We start from the raw sequence: 26,670 nt of genomic DNA, 5'->3' as shown, positions 1-26,670 counted from the left end.
ATGAAACTCATTACTCTGTATGCTAGGCTTTTTTTTTTTTTTTTTTTTGAACTAATTCAAAAACGAAACAATAGTAACCCCTGCTCGCCCAAGGGCTGGGAACCCATTGGCTACACGGTGGCACCCAAAACTTAATATATTCTGGAGCAGAGCCAAGCCTTTGGTTCTGTGACAGCGTCATCCAAGCTACCTAAACACAGTCCACAGTACGAGGGGCATGGTCAGACCAGCTCTCCGAGAGCATTCTGGGAGAGATCTTGTAGTTCTCCTACCCAGCATTCCCTGAACTCATCTGGCCCTGGAGAGGAGGTGGGGCTGAGCCTGTCTAGTTACAAGCTTGCCTAGAAGAGTCCTGCTCAGGAAGGCGTGCCACGGAGGAGTGCAGTGTCTGCTGGTCACACTCAGGGTCCCTTGTTAGGAAGCAGCGCCTTCACGGCTCTGACCACTGATCTTTGGAGTCTTGGCGTTCTCTCCATCTGTCTGTTTCTGTCCCTCTGCCTAGTTCACCCTAGAGCACAAACAGGACTGGGCAGCTCCTCAGTTCAGATTTCAGCCAAGGCCTCCACAGGCTGCCTCCTGCTTGGTTCATTCACACTTTGTGAGTAGTCCGTTCTGCCCCCTGTGGTGGGAGAGAATGCTTCCTAGGACAGCCAGAAAGCCTCTGGGAAAAGCTACTTCTGTGACATGTACCCTCCAATATTCACCCAGACATGGATATCACACAAGCTTGGGTCCCCTCCCCCCGCATGGCTGCCACATGGCTTTTGGGCTCACTCGTGATGTCTTCCTCAGCCTTCTCTGGGTTCTTTTCCCTCAGCACATTGTCTGCTGAGGATCTTGAATTAAGTGCTATGGCAGCCCTCCTCTCCTTGGAACTCCGTGGTCTGTCCTCTGCACACCCTTCCCTTCCAACTGCCGATATCCCTGGCTCCCTGAGGGTTTCCATAACCTGAACCTTGGTATATTTTGTGGTTTAGAATATTCTGTTATATGTTTTTGGCCAGTTCCTACTTTCTCTTCCAGATCTAGCTTACAAAAACCTCTCTCAAACTTACTTTACTCATTATATCTTCCCAGCTACACAGAGAATAGAATTGCATTAACAACAGCAGCAGCAATCAGGGAGACAGACATTTGAATCAAGCTCACATCAAGCCGCTCTTATCCGAAATGCTTAGAACTGTTAGTGTTTCATACTCTAGATGTTTTAAACGTTTAGAACATGAACACACACACACACACACACACACAAACACACACACACACATGTATTGGGGATCGAGCCCAAGTACAAACATGAAATCCATTTATGTTTACATATACCTTTATATATATAACAGGAAAAGACTTCTATAAAATTTTATGAAGATTTGTTTTAAGATTATGAGTGTAGGAGGCTGGAGAGATGGCTCAGAGGTTAAGAACACTGGCTGTTCTTCCAAAGGTTCTGAGTTCAATTCCCAGCAACCACATGGTGGCTCATAACCCTCTATAGTGAGATCTGGTGCCCTCTTCTGGTGCTCAGGCACACATTCGGGCAGAATACTGTATAAATAATAAATAAATAAATCTTTAAAAAATATTATGGGTGTATCTGTGTGTGGCTGTATACATGTGTACATAGGGGCCCTCGGAGGCCAGAGGCATTAGATCCCCCTGGAGTTGGCGTTACAGGTGTGCTCTTTTAACTGATGAGCTATCCCTCCAGCCAATTTCAGAGTTCATGAAGCGAGGATGCTACACAAATGAGCCATCGGGAAGGATCATTCATGGCCTCACATCTGTACCTATAATGTTGGATTATCAAACATCAGACTCTGGAGGTTTAGATGAGGAATATTCCACCTACACCATGCTTACCAACCACAAGCCAGATACCACCGTTCTAAGTGATTTTCATGCAACGACCAACACAACCACCACTTCCTGTTTATGTAACCATCTCCTTGCCCAGAGAACAGCAAACAGCTTTAACGTATGGCGTCCTTGCCATCTTCTTTAGTGTCCTGCTTGTCTGACAAAATGGGCAAAGCACAGTTCCCCATGTATTTTTGTTGTTAAGATTATCAACACCTTTTATAAAGTTAAAAATCTATTGCATTTATTATTGTTGTTATTATTTTTATTGTGTGTGTATGATGTGAGGGAGGGGGAGGTATGTCTACCACAGCAGAGCTGTGGAAGTCAAAGGACAACTCCACAGAGTCATTTCTGTCCTTCAACTTTCCTGCGGGTTCTGGGGATCAAACTTGGGTCTTCAAACTTACATGGCTGAGTGGCAAGTACCTTTACTCACTGAGCCATTTTGCCAGCCCTGAAACCCTTAAATTGACTTGAGTATTTCCCAAGTATTATAGAGTAGTGCATAAAGTAATATTTGTCTAAGGTATGAAAAAACAGAGTTTCTGAACAAGGGGAACTGTGTTTGGGTGGGGAGGAGAAGTGCTAGCAAATGGCCGCATGTTTCTGCTCCCCCTGTTTCTGGCCCCAGCGGCAGAGCAGTTGCTCTTTCTGTGCTGGGTTGGAGTTCTGCTGCCTGCAGCTTCACCTTCCGAGATGTGATGGATCTGCAGGGAGCGCTCTCTCAGGAAGGGAGAGCAAATGCTCTCTTGTTTTCACACATTCAAGCAAACAGCCTTTTTCAAGGTATAGTGAAATAAGAAACAAGACCCCCAAAATGAAGTTCAACTAATTTACATACGAATGTTGAAAAAAGTTAATTTTTAAGAATGTTTTTCTTTAAGATACTAGCTTCTCAAAGCTGTGCTTCTTTGGTCTCACCGAGAGGCTTGGGAGAGCCTTGCTGCTTAGCCTCCCCTTCAGAGCTCAGGCACTGAGGGTCTCCCCTGCAGACAAGTGCCCAGAGATCACTCTGTCAATGGAGGCAACCCTTCCCAAGAGTGTTACAACCAAACTTGAGCTAAAAAAAAAAAATGTTAAGATGAATGACACAACCAAAGCGCTACGGCAGTTTTAGCAAACTGCGCAATCATCTCTTTAATGTTTAGTTGTTCTGTCTTCCGGATGGGATGGATTCACCTGTCACGTGGCCTGTGGACCTTTAACAAGGTAAGAAACAGGAACTGGGTGGTGTGGTGCCCAGTACATATACTACCACTGTCACCATCGTTACTGCTGTCATAGGAAGCCCTTTCCTCAGCCTAGGACCCTCATGGCTCCTGGGCTTCCCTCCATCCCACAGTTCAGCACAGTCCATCTTTCTTGACTTGTTGCAGATACTCTTTGCAGTGGGTAGGAGCCATGATGTATGGATCAAATCCCACGGGGTGTGGCCATTTCCTCACGCATCTTATCACGGGAACTGAGCCTGGGACATAGTAGGTGTTCAATATCGTTTTGGTTTTCTTCTCCTCATGTCTACTGGTCAGTGGGAAGAGGTGACATGTGGCATCCAGCCTCTCCTCCACTAAGGAGCTCCTAATCAAACTGTAACCTGTGTCTGAGTGGGCCTGAGAAATAGCCTCTAAGACACTTTCTTTCCCAATTCTGTCCCCCTACAGGTAAAGTGGGAATGCTCTAAGACGTCTCCAGGAGGAAACCTAACTAGCCGCTGCTCTCAGAGCACTGGGTGTGCTGGCTTCTGGAAGTTTCTGCTACATGCTGTGGGTGGAACCAATTGGTAATATCACTACCGACCAAGCACTCAGAAGAGCGAGCTCTAATTCCAGCTCCATCATCCACAACTCCAGCCAAGATGGTCAATTAACCCCCCCCCCAACCACCAGAAGCCTGCAGCCTACAGCCCAGTTTTCCTGTCTGTGGAAAGGGTATATGACCTATCACACAGCTTTACTGCCAGGAGTAAACAGGTTAGTATATGCAGCCTTACTGTTAGGCCCCAAGGAAACAAGAGGGCTATGGGTCAGTCTGAGGCCTGAGCTGGAATAGGGCCGAGTCACCTCTGGGAAAGGTGCATCTTCCATAAAGCAGCTTTGTCTAATTTTACAAGGCCTTCATCCCATTGTGCAGAGGGTCTATGATAAGAGATCCCCAGGGAAATCCTAAAGATGAGTAGGAGTCTATCTTCAGAGACCTGACTCTGCAATAAACATAATAATGCATTCCCTTTGAAGGTCAGACGTGGTATGAGCTCGCTCTGGAAAATGCACCATTGGAAGTGTTACTATCAGGGACTCTTGTCACGCCTCTGAAAACCCAACGATGCTGATGCTTCCCAGCCTGAGGTGGGACAATGGGGGTCATGGAGGCCTCCGCGGGTTCAGTGCATGCTAGCATTACTCACGCCTGCAAGTGGGAGCAGGTCTTGGTGGTAATTGGAAAGAAGACCCCTCATCCATGATCCAGTGCGTGGCTCTGAAGTACATTGCGCCTCATGCTATAAAAAAGCTGGTGGAACAGAATTAGGAGCTGCAGGTTTGGACTTTGGTCTCATTAGCTGGGAAAACTCAGATAAAATTGCATCTTGTAACATGGATTGTGCCCAACTGAATCAAACTCTCTGCATCTACTAATACATGACATTCTCTTTCTTTCTTTCTTTTTCTTCTCTCTCTCTCTCTCTCTCTCTCTTTCTTGGAGGACACACTCTGCCTCTGGCATTTATGATGATGGATCTGGGGCTACTGGGAGAGGCGGCCCTGCTTGCTCACTTATTTCTGTAGCCAGACTGATGAAGATGCAGCTTATCCATAAAGCCATCTATGCTGATGGAGTGGAAGAAGAAAAAAATGACCCGTCCCAGGAAACAGAGAAACTGTGTGTGTCACAGAGCCTTAAAAGTACGACCCTGAGAGGGTCATACTTCCAACATGACAGCTCTGGCTCAAGATTTCAGACCAAGAAATGAAAATGGGAGATTACTTCTGCCATCAGTTCTCTTGATGGAGGAGTGACTGCGGGCCATGAATGTGAATCAGTGGAGGCTAAGTGAACCCACACGGAACAACCCTAGTCCAAAAATCCAAAACTCTCACACATCTGAGATATGCTACATAAGACCTTATATGATGGATCAAAGTCAAATGCATATTCACTGAAAATACTGTATACAATTACCTTCAGGCTAGGCATACATATGGAATAAATTGTCTGATTCTACCTGGGTTCTGTCACTGAAATGTCGCCTATATGGAAATATTCCAAAATCTCAAATAAGCCTCAAAGCTAAAGCACTTCTGCTCCCCAGTGTTTCAAAGAAAGGGCATCCAAGCCATCTACTTAGTCTTCCAGCTACCAATGAACTTTTAAACTGGCCCCTATTATAGGAGCCTAAGTGTACCTACTAATAGGTGATCAGTGCTCATCAATGGTAGCAGCTCTTGGACCCTATTGCACAAAGGTTTTGGAAGACTTTCTCAGTAATTTGTCACCTGGTTTCAGCATGTTAGATGCCCTAGGACATAAGAGACCCATAAGCCACATACTTAGGACTGAAATTATAGTACTGCATCGGAGTCCCCCTTGCACGAAGGAGGCAGCTAACAGGAACACCATCAATTTCTCTAGCCCATGAGCCTGACCCAGGGGCTTCATGGTAGCCTGAAGTCTTGTTTTGGTCAAAAGGAAAACGTTCTGACATGACCCCCACCCCCAAGGACCAGTGATGCAGAGGAAATTGAGAAGTATTCAATGTACCATGTCAGGCTAGGATGTGGTTACTACAGCAGGTACTAGGCATTTGTGAACAATACATCCAGAAACGGTCCAGAATCCTGAAACGGAAGGCCATCTTAGAAGATGCCAGTGGCAGCAAATGAGTTTGGTTTGGACCCCCTTCTGTGAGTGAACACTTTCATTCTCAAATTTGTTTTCCTCTATCAAGAGGACAACAATGAGGACTATGTCTCATTGAAAAGAACTGGTGGATGAGGGTCGCTCACCCGCTGAGCCACTCAGGCATGTCACGCTGGCAGGACATGCAATTCAATTAGACTCTTTGTAATCGAGTTACACGTGATAGTCAGGCAACTCATCTCCAGAAATTGCCACTGAAATAGAGGCAATCACGTCAACAAATGCCTGCTGAAAAGGTGTGTGACTCTTTCGCTAGACATTACAAATGACCATTACAAATAAATGGCATTATTCATTTCCATAACAATGGATGACTGCTGTCATTGGCAGGGAGAGTTTGACAGTGTCATGCCTTCGAGCCTTCCCTGGGACCAGCAAATATCATGAAAGAAGTCCAGGGATGGATGGCAGGAGGGGAATTCCCCTTCATGGCAGCCTGCTGAGGGATATGTGAAACAGATTAGAACAGAGAGGGGACTTGGTAAAAAAAAATTGTAGTCACCAGAATGAGCAAAAACAATCCCATCTCTCCATAGAACACTAGAGTCAGGGGATGTTGTCATGGGGATCAAAGCTTTAAATTTAGAGCAGAGAGAAGAAAATGTTACAGAAGGAATATAGGACTCTACCATAAGGGAGGATATGGCATGGTGAAGGTATAAATTAGTTCAAGCGAGGGATTCAAAATGGAATTTTATGTAAAAAAAAAAAAAAAAAGTCATCCCTAGCCTTGACCGTTAGAGCTAGTACACTGATTCTTAAAAGGCCTTAGCATCAGGGGCTCCTTGTCTCCCCAAGGTGGGTATCAGCAGAGCACAGCAGAGAACGCAGCAGGCTAAGTTCTCACCCTCATGAGATCTACCTCTTGGACAGATTTTTAAAATGTTCAAGAGAGCCAGGGAGCAAAGAGCTGCAGTCTTGGGGAACTTCAACTATTAAAATGGGCAGAACCTTTGTTGCTCAGGTCGGGGCACCTGTCTGTTTCTCCTTGTAAACTGTGATAGGCTCCCTGCCAGCCTCTCAGAACTCATGCCCGTGCAGTTCACAGGCACCCTGGGTAGAGCATGTCTTCCCAACAAGGTAGTTTAACTCCCAGTACAGTGAAGCTCAAGATGGGATCATGCTTGCTGGCCACTGCGAGGTCTGAGGTATGAGCGGCCAAGACTGCGACAGCCAATGTTTCGAGGGAAGTCATGTGATCAGGAACTTGCTCTCGCTGGAGAGTGGGAAGGCTTGGAGGAGCATGTGCCCTCTGATAACTCTTGAAGAATAAAAGACAAATCTATCCTCCCCAGGTCTCCTCCACGGAAAACAAAAGTCTACTTGCATATGCTGTCATGGGAATATCAGAGTTGGATCATGAACGGCAGGGCAAGAGGTTGTGAAAGATCCAAGATGGAACCGTTCTCTTTTTAAACTAATGTCTATTTTCCTCTCTCCACAGTTTGTAGGGACAATAGTCTGCAGGTGCTGGCAGTTTTTCGCTGTGTTTACACTGATGCAGAAGAGCCTGGGCAGCTTTATGGTGGACTCTGTGAGGAAAAAGACTGGGGCCCTTAGCGTGAAGAGGTGTTTTTCATGTAAATTTTGAGTGGAGGATATATCAATAGTATGGTTTTAAAACTTATTTGGGCTTAATTTCACACTTAAAAAAAAAGCCCCGTTATTTCATTGACTTTGCCAGCTTCAAGAAGAGATCTGAATCTGTATCTAGCACTAAAGGCTCAGAGTCCTTCTGCTGGCCACTGCGCCTGAGTCTCATTGGAGAGAAATTGTAGCACCAGAACCCACTCTTCCTTGTCAATCTTGACATCCCAAGATGTCACCATCCCTAGTTACTTATCACCACTTATGTGGTGTTGACTGCAAGCTTCTTTCTGAGATGGGGCGGAGCCACTTGGTTGTCTTTTCTTGTGCTACTTAAGCATAGTAGTATAGGTAAAGTGAAAGTTGGAAAAAGATGTCAAGGAGAGAGAGAACAAAGGATCGCAGGCCAACACACTTACTAGATTTTGTTCAATGCTAAACATACACACACACACACACACACACACACACACACACACACACACACCTGGTGGCATCAGCGTCCGTCTTATCTATATGAGCCTCCGTGGACGTGGTCAGCTGAAATCAAACGATTGCTGCTGAGAACGCACAAAGGTGCCCCCTCCTCTTCCAAAGGCGAAGCCTTCTGGTACTCAAGGCTCCTGGGTTCCCTACAAGTCCACTTGTCAGCCCCAGCTTTCTCTGCCTTGCTACTGGAATCCTGCGCTCCTGCCCCCGAAGGACTCCTTGCTGTTTTTTTTCAGCATAACACCCCTCCTATGCATGCTCTTGGGCCCATCTGATACCTGTGGCCACTGTACTCTTCAGGACTGCCTTACGCATACTCTCCACACCAAGCATCTCCCAGAGCTAGTACTGCCTGCATTTCCTAGGGCTGAGAGTCTTAGCATCTCTTTGAAATGTTACGTGAAGGCTCAGTAAAACCTCCGGCACCTGGTGGGCAGTGCTGACTGAATGAATGGCATCTCCACACTAACTGTGCCTGTGTCCCTCCTTCAAAGGGTCAGTTACCAAGACGTGTGAACTGCCCACCTCCAGATATGGCCTCTCTGTTATGAGCATTTTTTTTTTCTGTTTTGTGGGATGGACAAAGCCCAAGTTCACAGCACCCTAATCTTTGGAAGGGAAGGGCAGAAGCAAAGCACACAATTCTGTAGGGCTGAAGAGGGGAAGGAGAAGGTGGGTAGAATGTCAGACAGAGGACTGGGTGGGGAGTGAGTGAGACTATAGATCTGAGCGCAATACAGAGACAAAATGAAATTATGTAGCCAGATATGACTGTGGAACAGTGAAGGTGTCTGCAGAATCAGAGAGGGAGACTGCTATAAATAGGAGCATTGGTTTCAGCCTAGCGCTCACTGCATCCATTCTCATTAGGTTTGTTTAACTGCCGGCACTGCAAAGTTCTACAGAGCGCAGATGTTGTTTGTTAGGCACCAGGATGCACTGAAGTTTGCAATCACTGAAGTTTGCTGAGAGTACAGTCACTTCTTTGTGTCCGAGGGCTATCCATCAGTTGTAGGAGTCCTGGCCCTATGCATTCCAGCAGACGCTCGAGTTCCTTACATCCAAATGGCTCGAATGTGCACACAGTCCATACACAGCTCCCGTGTACCTCAAATAATCTTCATGCTATTGAGGGTGCCTTACACAGTGGGAGTGTTAATGAAAGTACAACAGTGCTCACCGCATGTTTTCATTTGTGTTATTTTTTTGTTGTTGTTGTTACTGTTGTTTGACCTTGACTTTCAGCCTGCAAAACTATGAAAAACAAATTTCTTTTTAGAGGGCTTTTTTTTTTCTTTTAAACTTTATTTTATGTGTGTGAGTGTTTTGCCTACATGTATGTCTGTGTGCCAGGTTTGTGTCTTGTGCCTTCAGAGGTCAGAAGTAGGGGTTAAATCCCCTGAAACTGCAGTTTGTGGATGGTCGTGAGACACTGAGTGGGTGCTGCGAACTGAACACGGGACACGGGTCCTCTGCAAGGGCCACAAGTGCTCTCACTCGCTGAGTCATCTCTCCAGACCTGAAAAAAACTAAGTCTTGCTGTATAAGACATCTAGTCTATACTGTTTGGTATGGCAGCTTACACGAACTAATATAGTTATGAAGCAGGTTTTCTAATTTCTCAAGTGGATGAAAATATACAAAGATCAGAAACCAAGAAAGTTGATGATTTACCAGCTGTCTAAGGCCACTGTGGTTTTCCTGCGAAAGCAGAAGTAAATCCTATGGGAGAGACTGTCCTTACGCTACTCTCTGAGTGTGAAGTTGAATACAGCTCCTGCTCAGGCTCCAATTTCCTCCACATTTTGGTGGGCCGCTACCCACTTCACTTAATCACGCTTGGCGTCTTTCAGTTGTCCGGCATTTTCTTTCAAAAACATGGACACAACGACAACAATGAGAACATTCTAGCGGCTCACAAATCTTAATTTAGAGTGCTGGAATTCTTAGTTGATTAATTTCTCCTGACATGGCCCAGCTGTCTCTAGAGTAATTAGTAACAGAACGGGGTTAACAGAGCTCTGCGCGGTGGTGCAGATTCATTACGACTGATTGCTCATTTATGAGAAAGAAGCAACTCTAACGGAGGTCAGACCCAAAAGGATAGCACCAGCTCGATAGATCCTAGACACCGGCATCTCTCCCGATCTTATCTTCACCACATTTAAGAGGCAACCACACACAAGAAAAGATCGTAATGTATTTTTGTGCATTTGCTCCAAGTGATATAGCGCTGATGCTCATAGATGGAGGAGATGCGCTCAGAGATAGCTTCAGTCCCTCATGTCCAGGGTCCTGTGAATAACTCTCCCAAGCTCACAGAGAGCTTGCCATGTTCTCTCGTGTACTAGATAACTAGATAAATGAGAGGATGTTGTGCAGTAAGTATTCCGTAGCTAGTCTTTCCTGTCCACTGGTCTGCACTCTCTCCCACTGCTAGTGGATTCTTGCCAGCTCATATCGCTTTGGCAAGAGAAGTCTTCGTGGCTCAGGTCAGTCTGCTCAGCGCCACCAGTCATTTTGAGGTACAGAGCCTACAGCTAGCTTTGTTGGCATCTGTGACAAGCCTTCAACTGCTTCCTATTTCTGTTCATTCTACACCAAGACCCAGGAAAGTTGTTTTTGTTTGTTGTTTTAAGACTAGGCCTCAATATGTATCTCTGGCTAGCCTGAAAATTCCTATGCAGACTAGGCTAGACTCAGATGCAGAGGGACCCACTGGCCTCTGCCTCCCAAGTGCTGGGATTAAAGGCATGTGATACCATGCCTATCCTCTGGGAAGATAATTTAAGGGATCATCCTGTCATAGCACTCAGCTTGCCACCATAATCTTGCTACTTTCTGAGGAATAAAACACAAATCTTTGCAGGCCACTTCCTGGTGAACCCTGACTCTCAGTGGTTTTAATTAAACCTTCAGTGGCGCCATTGAAGTGACCTAAAGCATCTCTACCTCTGAGCCTTTTCCAGAGGCTTCTTCCCAGGAACCCATTCCTCACTTCTCCACAAATGTCCTTTTCTCTGTGGAAGTCAGCCAGGCTTCAGTCTTCTTCAGGGGCCCTTTGTGAGTCTGCACTGAACCACGGCTCTCCTCTGGCATTTGCTCAAGCAATACAGCCATCCTTTGATTTCTGTAGAGGCCTGGCTGTGGATTCTCAGGGCCACCCAAATCCATGCATGCTCATGCCCCTTCTTCAAAATAGCATAGTATTTGCACAGACCCTACACACACCCACCCCCAAACTTCAAATTATCTCCAAATGACATATAATGCCTAATTCAATGCAGACGCCTGGCAAATAACTGTAACCGCATTCTGTTTAAGGGAATGACAAGAAAAAAGTCTGGGCCTATTCAGCACAGACTTTTTAAATAAATATTTTGATCTGTTGTTGGCTGAACCACAGGTATAGAACCTATGGATACAGAGGGCTGTTGGAATATGCATTCATTAAATTCATACAGAACTGTGTCCACTTTGATAAAAAGAGCAAGTACAATATGTTCATGTAGGGGTTTATTTTGCACAGTACTAAATTTTTCTTAAGGGGTGTTTGTTGTCCAAGGTTTAAAGGGTATATAATTTTGACTTTGTAGTTTTAATCCTAGAAATACCCTGGGAAAAACCTTAAAAGGACATAGGCAGGCTTCTACAGATGCTTGCCATCATTTTTTTTTTTTTTTTACAGTAGAGACTGCAGAAGAGTCTCTTGATCTGCACCAAACAGCCAGTAAAACCACACCGTGAAATAGTTACTAACATGAGGTTCAGCTCAGACATTGTTATGTGCAAAAAGCAGATGATATATCTATATATCTATATCTATATCTATATATAACAATACTTGATTTTTTGCTAGATCCTGGGTCTATGTCTTAGAGGGAAGCCTATTTCCCCTCTGATTCTCTGTGAATTAAAATGCTGGGCTACCAAACTGATGTGTTAAATGGTTCTTAGAGGGACAACAGCCCTTTTATGCTGACAGCACCCAGCTGAGCTGGATGGGGACACTGGTTTAACACAGCTTGGCAGAAGTCTCTGTTGAAGCTGTACTGTGTAGACAGATGTCCTGTTACTTCGGGAACGGTCACTGATCTGCTGGCGGGTGGGATGCCCAGGTTCCAGCCATGCTTCCCCTGTAGAGTCCTGGCAGCCCTGGAGAAGCCTCTTCCTTTTCTTGACTCTCAGCCTGTCTACTGCAAGTGAATATGTGTTCCTGTTTCCTCCCCCATCACATGTAAATGGGATAGAGGTCACTTAGATGCTATTTGTAAAGGCACAAAACACGATGTATAACAGCAGTTGATAGGCGTCTGATTATATTGCATACAATGAAATGCAATTTCATTACACAGCCAACTCCATAGCTGCACATACTCACTAACCACACAGAATGAACATACAAAAATGATTTTAGAGCAGCTCTGCTAAGCCTGTGCTTCCTCTAAAGGTGTTTTCCACACACCTTGTTGGTTATTTCATTGCTATTGCTGTGAGGGTCTTACAAAGCTCAGACTAGCCTCTAAGTTGCTAAGTAGCCAAGGATGATCTTGACCTCCTGATTGTCCTGCCTCTACCTCCCAAGGGCTGGGATTACAGGTGTGCACCAACACATTTCTTTCTTTTCTTTTTTCCTTCCTTCCTTCTTTCTTTAAAGGGAACTTACAGCAAATGAATGAAATCAGTTTTAATTGCATAAACATTCCATACTTTAGATCAATATTTACCAACATTTAAAGCCTTGACAGACTCATTACGAAAGGAACAAAGCACTTTTCTCCACCCGTGTAAACACTTTGACATTGATTCTAATTCACCCAGATGGGTGATAATAATCTTGAATCGGTCACATAAATACAGTGTACATATTTACAGATACACATATGACAGATAACACTGAAGGCTCTTGGCATATGGCTGGCAATTGTGTATCAGATGCTTCTGGACACAGAAACATAAACCCAGGTCATGACCTCATGTACCAACACATACATACAAATAACCCAAACGCTCTGTGGGGTCATCTTCTCAGAGATGTCTATTCAGGCCACAGATAAAAAGAATGAGAGAGGAAAACGCTATCCCGTGAAGGGAGGGAGGGGCTGCGTGCCTCACGAGACATTCGACTTACCTGCTAAGTGGTTGGCAATCCGGGCAGTGGGTTTAGGAGGCAGGGCCGGGGGCTGCTTGAGAAGGGACAGCTGCTTCACTGGGGTCTCCTCATGGTCTCCAGAGAAAGCAGCAGGTTTTTTGGGGGGCAGGAACAGAACTGGTTTGGCTGAAGGATCTTGGGACAGGAGGACTCCAGACTCACTGGCACAGGGACTCTCTTCAGACACTGAGGGGACAACCACATGATACACAGGAGACATTACACGAACGCAGTGCAGGCCAGCCAGGAACACAGGACAGGGACACTGGCAGGCCAACAAGACAGCAGGGGCCCACCTGCTGCAGGCCATCATGGGCACACGGAGAGCTAAAGCAAGGACAAGAGAAATCCAAGAAAGCAGGTGGGGTGTGGAGGGGCAGAAAGGGGAGGCAGGGGAAGAGAGAGGAGAGAGGAAGAGGGAGCAAGGGCGGAACGGCAAGGGAATTTCCTTATGAAAAAGGTTACCACTTCAAACTGAGCCTGTATCATCCAAAGAATACAGATGCTCCACCACGTGGCTCAGGAGACCACAGGTACAACTACAGGACGATGAGTAGAACAAGGATTCTGAGTCCCCTAAACTGAACAAGAAGAGCTGGCCTTTTCTTTAAGTCTCTGAGCTCTTCCTTTGCTGAGGGGAGAGACAGACCACAAACTGGTAGAGAATATTAGTGTTGTCCTTTGGGTCTTCCTCTCAGGTCTGGGATTACCAGTGGCAGCTGACAAGGTTGACACTGGCAGGCTTTGGTGGCTGCTCCTCCAAGCTCTAGAATGGTCAGGTCTGAGAGCCAGGCTCTCAATGAGGACTTCCCCCTCCTCTGAGAACACACTCTTGTCCTGCCTGGCCCTATACATTCTCCCAAGGCAGAGGGCGTCAAAGGTGACACCTTTTCATCTGTCCAGTTCCTTCACTTCCTGCTTGACAGACTTTTTGTCTTCTTATTTTTTCCCCTTCCTTTCCTTCCCTAGTCCTCTCTCACCTGGGTCTCATACATTCTAGGCTGGCTCCAAACTCACTAGGACACGGAGGGTGACCTTGACTTTCCAGTTCTTCTGTTTCTACCTCCTGAGTGCTGGGATTCCGCCATCTTACCTTGCATGTGGAACTAAGTACATGGTACTAGGGATTGAACCCAGGGCATGGTGCATGGTAGGCAAGCACTGTGGCAACTGAGTAACATCTTGGCTCCCATTGCCTTATTTCAACTCCCTCTCCATCTTTTCATTTGGGCCCGATTCTTGTTTGGTTGAGTTGCTATGGGTTGGTAGCCTACTGCTTCCTACTGTGCTGGCAACCTGGGAAATAACAGTAAAACTCTGTGACCCCGATGGAGTGGCAGAGTTCTCTAAAACAGTCTAACTTCCAGATTCCAGTGGCACAAGGGAAGTTGGATGGAACAAGGGGAGTTGGGTTGAAAGTTAAAACTTCAGTGTTCTTGCTTAAAATTCTAAAGGACAAACTACAGCCCAACTGTCTGTCCTCCGGCTTCCCATGACTGTCACAGGAGGCAGTTTATGAAGGATTCCTCTCCTTTCTTACCTTCCTTCTCCCCTGGAGGAAGTAATGTCTTCACAGCATCACAACCCCACAAAGAATCCCCGACACTCTGTGTTTTCCCCACCTCAAGGGGCATTGCCCTAGTCAGTGCCAAGCCGTAGCTGGCCGGGTTCCACAGTGAAACACGGGGACCAACTGGAAAAGCAGTCTCTCTCCCTCTCAACATGAGCAAAGTGTGCACGTAGGTGCTGGACACGGGGCGACAGGACGCTGGCCTTTCCAGGTACTCCCGGGGGCTCCATGGTCAGCCCACCTCCTGGTATGTGCTGACCCCACCCCATTTGTAGGGACGTATCTTTGGGCTGATTAGGAGGACTCGGCACCCCCCGAGAGAAGCAAATTGGTTACTTGGGTGACAGGGACCAAAGAGGGAGGCAGTAATCAGAAGGCATACAAACTCATCTGCAGGTGGGCGCTCGCTTAGCTGGGAAAATCTATGCAATGTAACAAACACGTAGATTGGCTGTATCAGTAGATTTACTAAACTGATAAAATCATTGACTGGGTGTATTGGCACTGGAAATTAAATGGTGTGGCTAGGTCTTCGGAGCAGGTAGAGTAGACAGGAATGGGATGTAGAGAGGAATGGGATTCTTTTGATTTATCTTAACAAAGATGAATGTTAGAAAACAAACAATATTTTAAACCATCACTATTATAAAACCTCAAAGTGAGATGAGTCACAGTGTTTTTACAAACTATAAAACATCCTGCGACATGTTTTCTTAGATTCAGTTACATACAGATAACTACGAGGCAAGTTTCCCCCACATTTCCAGGTCTTCATGCTCTGGATGGTTAAAATGGGCATCCTCAGCCCTGCCATGAGACTGGGGACCCACCCCCGGCCTCTGCCAGGTCATTACCTGGTCCATCCATGATGTCTGAAGCTTGGAGCACCTCGTACGAGCAGGGGTCCCTGGGCATCGGGACAGGCTCCATTTCCGACAGGGCAGGCAAAGACAGTTGGCTGGAGCTCAGGGATTGCCCGTTTTCCAGGGAGTCATCTTCATTGGAGATGGAGAGCTCTCCATCTGTGGGAGAGAAGGAGAAGGAAGCACCAGATGAAGTCTGTCCTCACCGTGACACTCAAGGCTGCTAACCAGTTCGGATGCTCTGAGCCATCTTTATCGACACCTGACACCGACTCTTTGCTTTTAAAACATGTACCTTTATAGAGAGAGCCCAACTAAGCTTCTGGAAAGTACCTTCCAGCCAACCATGGCAACTTGTATGTTTTCTCTCCATCCTTTCCATCATCGTCCATCTTATGTTTTATGTGTATAATTTTTTTTCCTTCTAAAAGACTTATTGAATTTTCAATTATGTGTAGTAGTTGTATCTATGTGTGGATGTGTGCACATGAATATAGGTGCCCTATGAGGCCAGCACAAGATATCATGACATGACATGTTCCTCTCTGTGGGCAGGACTCATCTTTGGGCCTACTAGGATTGCTCTGCATTTCCCAAGGGAGGTGCATTGGCTGCTTGGGTGACAATAGATCAAAGATGAAGGCACCCTAGAAGGTGGCACTGGAGCTGTACTAAGAGGCTGCTGTGAGCCTCCCAGTGTAGGTGCTGAGAACTGAACTCAAATTCTCTGCAAGGACATTATGAGCTCTTAGCCACCAAGCATCTCTCTAGCCCTTACTTTTTTTTTTTTCTTAATAAAAGCTCATGAAAATCATTTTTGCCTTTTGATCTTTAAAAGGCGTAGAAACTTAGCAGGTGACAGAAAATGGAGAGTCAAAATTAAGAACTTTTTACATTAGGGAGCAAATATTAAAAAGGCTGTGGGTGGCTCTCCACAAACCGACAGCAAGGCCCTATTGCTGAAGACACCCTCTTCACAACTCATTGCACATGGAGAAGTCAAGCTCGTGCCTACCTAGAGTCTTTACTGGCTAGTATTCATGGCATTGGTATTCTGCACTCCACCAAAGAAGAAAGGCGAATACCAACCCAGCTACAAAACCTTCAATTGATAATGGTGACCTGCCTGCAAAATATGATGACGCCGTAGTGGTACAAAGCTTTTGGGAGTAACCAATCAATATTTGGTTTGAGTTAGGGCCCGCTCCATGAATTGAAACCCATACCCAATGCTGCTTGGATGGCCCAGAACTTAAGGCTAGATAGGACAGCAGTCTGGGGGAAAACTAGCTACTGCTATTCTTTGGCTAAGGTAGGTAGCACTAAAATGACTTGTAATGACATTTTGCTGTATGCATAGATCAGGGCCTTGCTCAGCCACCATCAGAGAAGCTTCTTCCTGCAGCAAGTGGAAAGAAATACAGAGATGCACAGCCAGGCAACATGGAGAGAGAGAGAGAGAGAGAGAGAGAGAGAGAGAGAGAGAGAGAGATCTTTGAATACTCAGACCTAAAAGAGATGCTTCCATCAAATCCTTCTCCTTAGGGCTCAGTGAACACTTTGGAAGAGGAGACATAAAGAACATAGGAGTCAGTGGGGATGGAAGACACCAGGGAATCAAGGCTTTCTGAATACAAAAGGACTGACATGTATTTGAATGCATAGAGACTGAGGTAGCTTGCATGGAGCCTACATAGCTGTGCACCAGAGGGGGTCCTAGAACTGAAAGGAGAAGTGGACACATGCCCCCATCCCTAACATGGAAACAATCTCCAATTGGTAACCATTTGCAAAGGAAAAATTAACTTTTGTCCAAGGGAGTCTCACAGGGGGAAACCAACCACTCTTAAGGTCCAGTGCCCAGTAGTAGATGGCCAGCACAAAATGAACTCAGTGGTATCTTTGGAGGTTCTCTGCCTCACAATGCGAAGCTGCGGCATTTTCCTCTCCTGTGGGTCCTTTGCATATATTTTATGGCTTACAGTTTGGGATTTTTAGTGGGTTTGTTTCAAAGGTGTGCAAAAGTGTATGTCTCTGTGTCTATGTGCATTTCTTGTATTTCCCTCCCCCCCATTTGGCTCTCTTTATTGTTTGGTTGTTTGTCATATTCCATTTATTGTTTTCAATTTATTTTATTTTATTATTATTTGTTAGATACCTAGCGATATTTTCTAATGAGAGACGGAATGTTGATCTTGGAAGAAGAGGTAGGGAGGAACTGAGAGCGGTAGGGAGAGGGAAAAACCACAATCAGAATATATTGTGTGAAAAAAATCTATATTCAATGAATGAAGAAGAACAACAAAACAAACAAACAAGTCTTAGGGAGCAAAGAGGCAGTGTGAACAAGCAACTCCAGGTCCCAGGAAGGAGCTCATCTGTGTGTTTACCTCATCCAGTTCTTGGGGTGAGTAAGCATTTAGAAAAATGTAAAATCTCTACCTAACAAGCGGCGGCAGCCCCAAACAGCTGGGAAGTGTCAGAATTCTTTTGGTGCCAACCACCAACCATGTCAACTTTGATCTGCTTGAAGCTCAGTCCCCCAAAGGGCTGAGGGCTGATTGAGGATCAAAGACTCCCGTTCAATGGCCATTTGTTAAATCCAAACTCCCTGCAGCATGATTTCATCTTCACCCGGGGAGTCTTAGATAGCTGAACGTTAAAGGCAAATTAATTTTTCAAGAGGACTTAAAGCTCTTTCAGTCAGATGAATAAACATCCAGATGAAAGAGAGAGAGAGTCAGAAACAGAGCCCTGCAAAGCTATGGCCTGACTTATAATGGGAGGGAAGAAGAAGAGAGAGAGAGAGAGAGAGAGAGAGAGAGAGAGAGAGAGAGAGGTGTAGAAATAAAAGTGAGTTGAATCTGAGGTTAATCTTCCCTTTAACTATATTCCTGTCTATGTTTTGATTTTATACATCTATGATATCTAATAGCACTGAAATCCTTTAGGCCACCCCATCAGAAATTCCTTCAACAAAATGTATGTTTACCAGAGTAATTTATGAAACCAACAGACTGTAAGCAGTACAAGGTTCAAGGACCTACAGTGTTTGACCTGGATCTTCTATAAACATTAAAAAAATCTAACAACCCATTGAAGTTGACAGTCACAGATAGTGCTGGCTTTTGAAGGAAAGGCTGGATCTCTTCTTTCCATTCAACACTTCTACACACTCTAAACAGTAGTAGATGTTGTCATGGAGACGAAAGCCATGATTACTGCTTCTTAATAAGAACACAAGAGCAGGGCAGGAACTTACAGCCAAATGCTATGGATATTGCACAGCTGAGCTGCAAATCTGCAGGATGGGGAGAGCTGTGCTGTGTTAAAGTGACCTTACAGTAGTCTGGTCTTCCCAACATGCTTTTTATTTATCATGTTCAAACTGATATCATGGGAAGTGGCTCTGCTCAAAGTCCCCAGTCAGCGGGAGGATGACACAGCTGTCATTCAGTTGGGAACATCTCCAGGAGGCCACTCTGATTCTTGATGTTCCAAGCATATTCCTGGCCCTACAGAAGACAACCTGAAAAGGAGAGGCTCTAAATGCCATCGCCAGGTTTTGCCTTTTTTGGATTACTGATGCTGTTGGATGATGGCTGCCTGATTTAAGAGTTGAAAGTACTACATGAGTAACTCTGGGACAAATGATGCAGCTGCAGCTGGATTTGTCTGGAGAACTCTGTGACTCTGGGTTTCATTAAGGAAGCCAATGTACAGTCGTGCAAGTCCCATGCTACTCTGCAGAGGGATCAGTCTTGGGGATTTCGTTGTTGTGACTCACAAATGCCCGTTTTCATTAAAAAAAAAAAAAACATGGACAAAGATATTAGAAGATGTTGATGACCCCTCCACCTACCTAACAGAAGCAGCTTCCTCTTTCTGTGGATATTTTTCATGGCTGAAATCTTACTAAGCTTCAAAATTGTGTGTGCTGGGGCTGGAGAGATGGCTCAGTGGCTATGAGCACTGGTTGTTATTCAGGAGTCAGGCTCAGTTCCGAGCACTCAAGTGGTGGCTAACTATGTTCTGTAACTCCAGCTGTAGGAGTTCTAACTCCCTCTTCTGGCATCTGTGGGCGCTGCGTGCATATGACAGACACATCCAGGCAAAACACCAACACACATAATAAAAAAAACTTTAAAAAATATCTACTTTTATCTTACCATTACGATCTCAATTACAATTCTCTTAGCAATTACACTCCATGTTTAGCTAGTTCTCTCCCTCACATCCCTACCAAGCACTAAAAATTCCCAGCTGACTACTTAGCTTGAGGGTAGCATAGTATATGATGCCGTCTGCACTGTTTCCACTGAAGTATGTGTTAGAAAATGTAATAATGAAGATACTTAAATCACAAAGGTGTTTACAACGTTTTATGCCACTATGAAAGCAAAGTTGAGAAGACCGCGTTACGTAGGATTTTTCGATAATTAGAATTCTAATGTCTACCGACACACAAGTGGTTCTTGTGAAGTTATCTAAAGGCTTTTCCATTTTACAGTTAACTGCAATTTATAGACAGCCTACATCTCAGTTTCTAGGAAGGTCTTCAGTATTAACAATGTAACTATGTTTACCTACAGAGCTGCCTAGCTATCTATACTCCATACTCCTGTCTACCTACTTATCGATCCAGCTATCCACCCAACATTCATCCCTATTTCTATCCATCCATCCATACATCCACCCACCCATTGGCATATTTATTTACATATATATTAGAAGCAAAAACTGTTCAATAGATAGGATAAAACAAAAATCTTAATTATGACCAAGGTGAGTAGTTACAAAAGTGAGAATTATTTTATTTGTATACTCATGCCGCTTGAGGAAGTAACTATGGTAAAAACACACAGTATGCATGCATGAGATTTTCAAACAATAAATAAAAAACAGACATTAAAAATCACATTGCTCTATCTTAAAGAAAGACTTAAATACTTATATTATTATATTTATAACACACACTAAAGTGGAAACAGTGCAACCATCATCAGATACTATGGTACCTCTAAGCCAAGCATTTAGCTGGGAACTTTCAGTGCTTGGTAGGGATATGAGGGCAATCTGGCTGTGACATCTCTACCTCCATTGATCACCTAGGTTGAGAAAGCTGATCTGGTTGACTAGGCGGGTGTCCTCTCCCTCCCTTGCCATTGTATGTCTCTCCTAAAGTTGTGTGCGCCATTGAGAGGATGACCTTCCCTCAATAAAGGCGGACTGCTCTTCAGTTGAGGATATATATGCATCTGTGCTCCTGTGCTAGAACCTCCAAACAAACTCAATGCTTATTAGTTAAGTTTGAAGACTTCCAAGACCGCTTTGGTTCTCTACACCTTCTTACTGTTTGTAACTACTCTTTATCAAGCACCTTTACCAGCACCTTAAATCGGTACTCTTAGAAGGACTCTCCTGATGTCCCACTCCCAAAAGAATCACTCCACCTCCATGACTAAGATGAGGCAGCTGGGTTATTTGTCCCTATCACTATGTCTCTTATCATGGATAAAACAGTGAACCAGTCATTAGAAATTATTTACTGTTTTGTATTACCTTTTAAAGGTGTCTGTGCTGATGGTTAAAATGGCATATGATGACCTACAATCATGTGTTTTCTGGGAGAACTAGCAAACTGTGACCAGGAGGAGGTGGAAGGACACGAGGGATTGGCATCTTAGCAATGGGATGGGCTTGAGAACCATCATGGAAACAAACACTGAATATCTGTGATCAAGCTTTAGATCAGATTAGCTAGGGTGGGTCTCTGGGCTGGGAAGACCTTCCCTGAACGTGGGAGGTATCATTCCATGGGCTCAGGTCTTGGACTGCACTGTATAAGAAGCAGGACTCTAATCAATTAAATTTGCTCAAAGCTAAAGATAACTAAAATTTTATTTCTAGATGAATGTACCCATGGAGAATGGGTGGCAGAAATTCAAGTACTCATGAGACATACCAAAAGCTTCTACTTCTCAAAAAGGTTACTTGAACACTGGATCTTTTGTCTTGAGAAGGTGCAGGGTTCATGATCCTTTGGAATTTGAGATGAAAGAGTGACACTTAAGAATTCATTAATTTATTTACTTTACATCCTTACTGCAGTTTCTCCTCCTTTCTCTCCTGCAAGTCCCTCCTTCTCACCTCTGTTTCCTCCAGGCCTCCCTTTCTCCTCAGAAAAAGGGGAGGCCTCCAATGGATATCAAACCAACTTGGCAAATCAAGTTGCAGTATGACTAGGCACAAATTCTCCTATTGTGGCTAGGTAAGGCAGCCCAGTTAGGAAAAAGGGATCCAAAGGCAGGTGATAAAGAATCCTTGTTTTAACGGTGGAATGGGTACAGAAATTGTGGTATTTTTATACAATGGAATACTACTCAGCAATCAAAAAGGAGGAAATCATGAAATTTGCAGGCAAATGGTGGGATCTAGAAAAGATCATTCTGAGTGAAATATCCCAGAAGGAGAAAGACAAACATGGGATATACTCACTTATATAGACCTATAAGATATGATAAACATAATGAAATCTATACACCTAAAAAAGATAATCAATTGAGCGGACATGGGGTAAGATGATCAATCCTCGTTTAGAAAGACAGATGGGATGTGCATTGAACGTATGACAGGAGTCTACTGAGTGCATCTGAAAGACTCTAACTAGCAGTGTTTTCAAAGCAAAGACTCATGACCAAACCTTTGGCAGAGTACAGGGAATCATAAGAAAGAAGGGGAGTTAGTCTGATGGGGAAAGGATAGGAGCTCCACAAGGACCAAATATATCTGGGCACAGGGTCTTTTCTGAGACTGACATTCAACCAAGGACCATGTATGGATATAACCTAGAACCTCCACTCAGATGTAGCCTGTGGTAGCTCAGTAACCAATTGGTTTCCCAAAGTGAGGGGAACAGGGACTATTTCTAACAGGAACTCAATGACTGGCTCTTTGGTCTCCCCACCCCCGAAGGGAGGAGCAGTCCTGTTAGGCCACAGAGGAGGGCTTTGCAGCCAGTCCTGAAGATACCTGATAAAACAGGATCAGATGAATGGGGAGGAGGTCCCCCCTATCAGTGGACTTGGAAAGGGGCACGGTGGAGATGAGGGAGGGAGGGAGGGACTGGGAGGGAATGAGGGATCGGGACATGGCTGGGATATAGAGTTAATAAAATGTAACTGATAAAAAAAAAAGTCCTAAAAAAAAAAAAAAAGAAGAATCCTTGTTTTAATAAATTACAGTTGAAGTGAGTATGGAGAAAAATTACTTGGCATATACACATACAAACATAAATATATTGAAGCATTACTTCCAAAGGTTTCATATGCATCAAAATTTTAAACATAAAACTTCCAACTAGAATGAATAAAAAAAGAAAAAAAAAAACAGAGCAGTAGAAAAATATATATTTATTTAGGCTGCAGAAGAGGGATGCCAGATGGATAGCTTTGACTTACTCATACAACTTTCTGATTTTTAATCTATAAACTAGAATGCTGCAAAAAGAAGGAAAGAAGCAGAATAGTGGGGGAAATATTAGCCAAATATAGCCCACAAAAGAACAAAGTTTTCTAAGTTACGGTGAGTATTTGTGCCGGTAAAATCAAAGCCAAGACCCTAGGTGATGCCTTGGAAGTGTGGAACAGATCAGTGTGAGTGAAGTGACCACGTGGTGATGCTCACACAGGAGAGAGAGCGTGTTTGGAACGACGCCAAGTGCGAGTGCAGGAAGGGAGAACAATGTTCACATGTCCGTGATAGCGAAATGAAAATGGAGGGTGGGTGCGGGAGGCAGGGGCTCTGAAGAGAATCTGGCACAACGTAAGAAGAGTTTAGTGAGCACTAACTTTTCCACTACAATGCCTGCGTTTCGTATGTGGATGAGTATGTGTATATGGGTGCAGGTGTGTAATGTGCATTTGGAGGTCAGAGGCCAACTCCTTAGGGATTAAATGAGTGTGCCATCATGCCTGGCTTACCTTGGTGTTTTGAGAAAGTCTCTCATTGGCCTGGAGCTCCTGAGTAGAGAAGAATGACTGGCCAATATGTCCTAGAGATCTGCCTGTCGCTACCTCCCTAGAACTGGCATTTAAAAGTGTGTACCACTGCGCTTGGCTTTTTCATGTAGGTTCTTGGGATGAAGCTCAGGTCCTCATTCTTTCTTGGCAAACACCTTGCTGACTTGGCTGTCTTCTCTGTCTATGTACATTTATGAATATTTGTGAATATTTGTGTACATTTATGAATATTCTAACAAAGATAGAGGAGGGGCTCATGATGTTATTGACAGACAGGCGATGGCTGCTGGGGGAGGCAGAGTCAGTTTTCTTCAGGGATTATAGTCCATGATAGGCTGCCCACGACCCACGTGACATTACACCTGTGAGTATATGGGCAATAATTGGACTCAATGGGTTATAGAAACAAGATGGGGGGAGGAGGAAGAGTGGGAGAAGAGTGGTAATGAAGAAGGAGAAGGAAGAAGATGATGATGAAGACACGAAATTGGAAGGGAGATGTGGGTGGCTTGTGAAGAGTTAAGAGAGGAGAAGTTGGGGTACATATGATTTAAATACATAAAATCGTCAAAGATAAAAAAATGCTTTTATAATCTGGAAAAAAGACACAAAATTGTACATGGAACCTTATTAATTTAAATACAAAACCAAAATCAAAACAGAACAAAACATCCATTACCCCACTACCCCACACAATTTTTGTTAAAAACAACAACAACAACAACAACAAAACTCATTCCTCACTCCTCTGGTTCCTGCCAGAAATTCTCCCCAAGTGTTCCTACTTCTTGCCCAGTTCCTGACTCTCCATAGAGTTGGGACATCACTAAGATGCAACCATTGCTTCCCCATCAGGGCCCGTTGGGTATAGTTTCAAGCTATGCTTTCCTTCTTTTTCTACACTAGTGTTAATTCGAGGCATGTTTTAACACTTTCTGGGTGATTTGAGGTGTCTTGGCCTGGGAGCAGGAGAGGTTAGGTCCATTAGCAACTGCCTCAAGATCAGCCTGTTCCAGTCATCCTGATAAACCCTGCCTGGACTTCCCATTTCTATCATCTCTCGAATGGTTCACAGGCACAGAGATGCAGAGCGTGACCGCAGTGGACCTCATATACTAAGCAATCTGAAGAAGAATGTTTTTTTTTTTTGTTTTTTGTTTTTTGTTTTTTTTTTAGGTAAAAGGAACTGGGAGGAGCCACAGAAAGGCAACAGAAGAAATTAATTGTGTCATAAGCCATACATACTCTCTTGGGAAGTTTGTGTATTGATAAACAGAGGTGTGCTGGTAAGGACCCCAGCTCGATTTTCGAAGACATTGGTAGGAAAGAAGTGTCATGTAGATTGGAAAGGAGCCCAGAGCCAGAGCATGGGGAAGCCTGTGCCATCTTTACCATTACTAGCTTGCAACAAGTTACTTCACTTCTGGGTACCTCAGCTTCTGTCCTTTTAAACAAATGTACTACACTAGATAATATTAAACTTCCAGATCTTTCTTCCCCAGGGTTCTGGGAGATGCAAGAACCCCACAGCCTTAAGGACAGAAGATCTAAACAGACAAACATTTGACATTCAGGCTTTTACTCTGGATAGAAAACTTAAGAAGTGGGAAATAAATGGATGGATTTCTGGCTTACTATGGATAAAGTTTTAATTTTTTATATAAAAAACTCAGTAAAGTTTTTAGTTTAGATCTAGAGCTTTCTGTTCCTTTTATAAAAATCCTCTGCACAGCAGAAAGATGGGCAGGAAGCAAGGAGAGGAGGGAACATTTCTGCATCTCCAATGCCAAGTACTATATTGGACATTTTATTTATGATGGCAATAATAAGAGCCCTTCAAATAGCAATGCAGAAATTCAATATGCGCCAACTCTGTCTTCATTTTTCTCCTGTTGTCTCCTCATCCTCCCCTTTTTTCTCTCTCTGCTCCTCTCCTCCTCCTTTATCCTCCCCTCCCTTCTTCTTTCCTGTCTCTATTCTCCTTCTCTCCCTTCTCTATCCTCTTCTTTCTTCTATTTACCCATCCATCCACTTACTTTATATCATCTCTTTATTATCTATTGATCTATCTATCTATCTATCTATCTATCTATCTATCATTTATCTCACTTATTGTCTATCATCTATTTATATCTATGTATCTATTACATCTATTGTCTATCATCTATCTATCTATCTATCTATCTATCTATCTATCTAATCTATCTCTTTCTACCTACAATCATCCATCCATCCATCCATCCATCCATCTGATGAAGATAGTAGCCAAATGTCATGTGAAAATTTTAGACTGAAAACATTTAGAAGTGTTAGCTAAACTGGATCCTCCTTGGGGACACATATGTGTTAGCATTTACACTCACATGCATGACAATGCAAACAGATTTTAATTTGATGATGATCATTAAGAGCCATAATTAAAATAAAATAAAACAATGACTCCCAGCTATGTTCAAGAGAATAATTATCATTGTAAAGTCATGTAAGGAGAGCCTAATGCAAGAATTTGTCAACTATTTTTTTCCCTCAGAGGCAGAGCTACTGTCAAGCTTGTTCTGGGTTTTCATTTCAGCTTCCCAGACACACGTTTTGACTAAAAGGGCATCTTTTGAAGTGTCTAATGAGTTGAATGGTGATTTCTGTGAATATTGCACCAGCAATGGGCTCAACCCTCATCAGAGGGGCCCACGTCTGTGGATGTCTGTGAGCTGTGGCACATACTATCATTTTTTTTTCTGAAATTAATGCACTTTTGTCATTATGCTAAAAGATCCCCCTCCATATAATAAGAGTGGAGACACTCTATTCTGTGTGTTTGTGTATGTGTGTCTGTTGTACATGTGCATAGGAATATTCACAGGTTTATGCGTGCACACATGTGTATGAGTGTGCAAGCATGTATGCTCATTTTCATGTTCATGAGACCCCAAATTGATGCCATGTGTCTTTCTTGATTTACTTTCTTAATTGAGGAAGGGTCTCTTGATGAACCCAGCGCTTGCCAATACGGCTAGTCTACCGGCCAGCTTGCCCCAGGACTCTTGAGTGCTGAGGTTATATGCAGCTGCCACACCTACCTGCCCTGTCCAACTTTTCTGTGGGTTCTGGGGATTTTCAGTTTGTTCTTCACGTGTGCATGGCAAGAGCTTTATCTGCTGTGCCAGTTTCCCAAGCTAGAGTCATCATTCTGCAGCCCACAAGGTATCACTCAGC

The 26,670-nt window shown here is 44.1% G+C and overlaps 1 protein-coding gene across 10 annotated transcripts in view; it reads right to left on the bottom strand.

The window, feature by feature from the left end:
- Phactr1 (phosphatase and actin regulator 1) overlaps positions 1-26,670 on the bottom strand; it is a 439,140-nt gene that overhangs the window by 62,801 nt on the left and 349,669 nt on the right. For 8 of the 10 annotated variants that reach the window (XM_060372699.1, XM_060372698.1, XM_060372701.1 and 5 more), the window contains 2 exons: positions 15,428-15,595; positions 12,983-13,189 (listed from right to left, as the gene is read on the bottom strand). In XM_060372699.1, coding sequence (XP_060228682.1) covers positions 12,983-13,189; positions 15,428-15,595 — 375 coding nt within the window. The remainder of the gene's footprint in view (positions 1-12,982; positions 13,190-15,427; positions 15,596-26,670) is intronic. The other 2 variants (XM_060372703.1, XM_060372704.1) reach the window with 1 other exon arrangement.

Source organism: Meriones unguiculatus, chromosome 19 (genome assembly GCF_030254825.1).
Source record: "Meriones unguiculatus strain TT.TT164.6M chromosome 19, Bangor_MerUng_6.1, whole genome shotgun sequence".
NCBI classification, from domain to species: domain Eukaryota; kingdom Metazoa; phylum Chordata; class Mammalia; order Rodentia; family Muridae; genus Meriones; species Meriones unguiculatus.
Note: the sequence above shows the minus strand (reverse complement) of the source record. Positions and strands in the feature narration are given on the sequence as shown.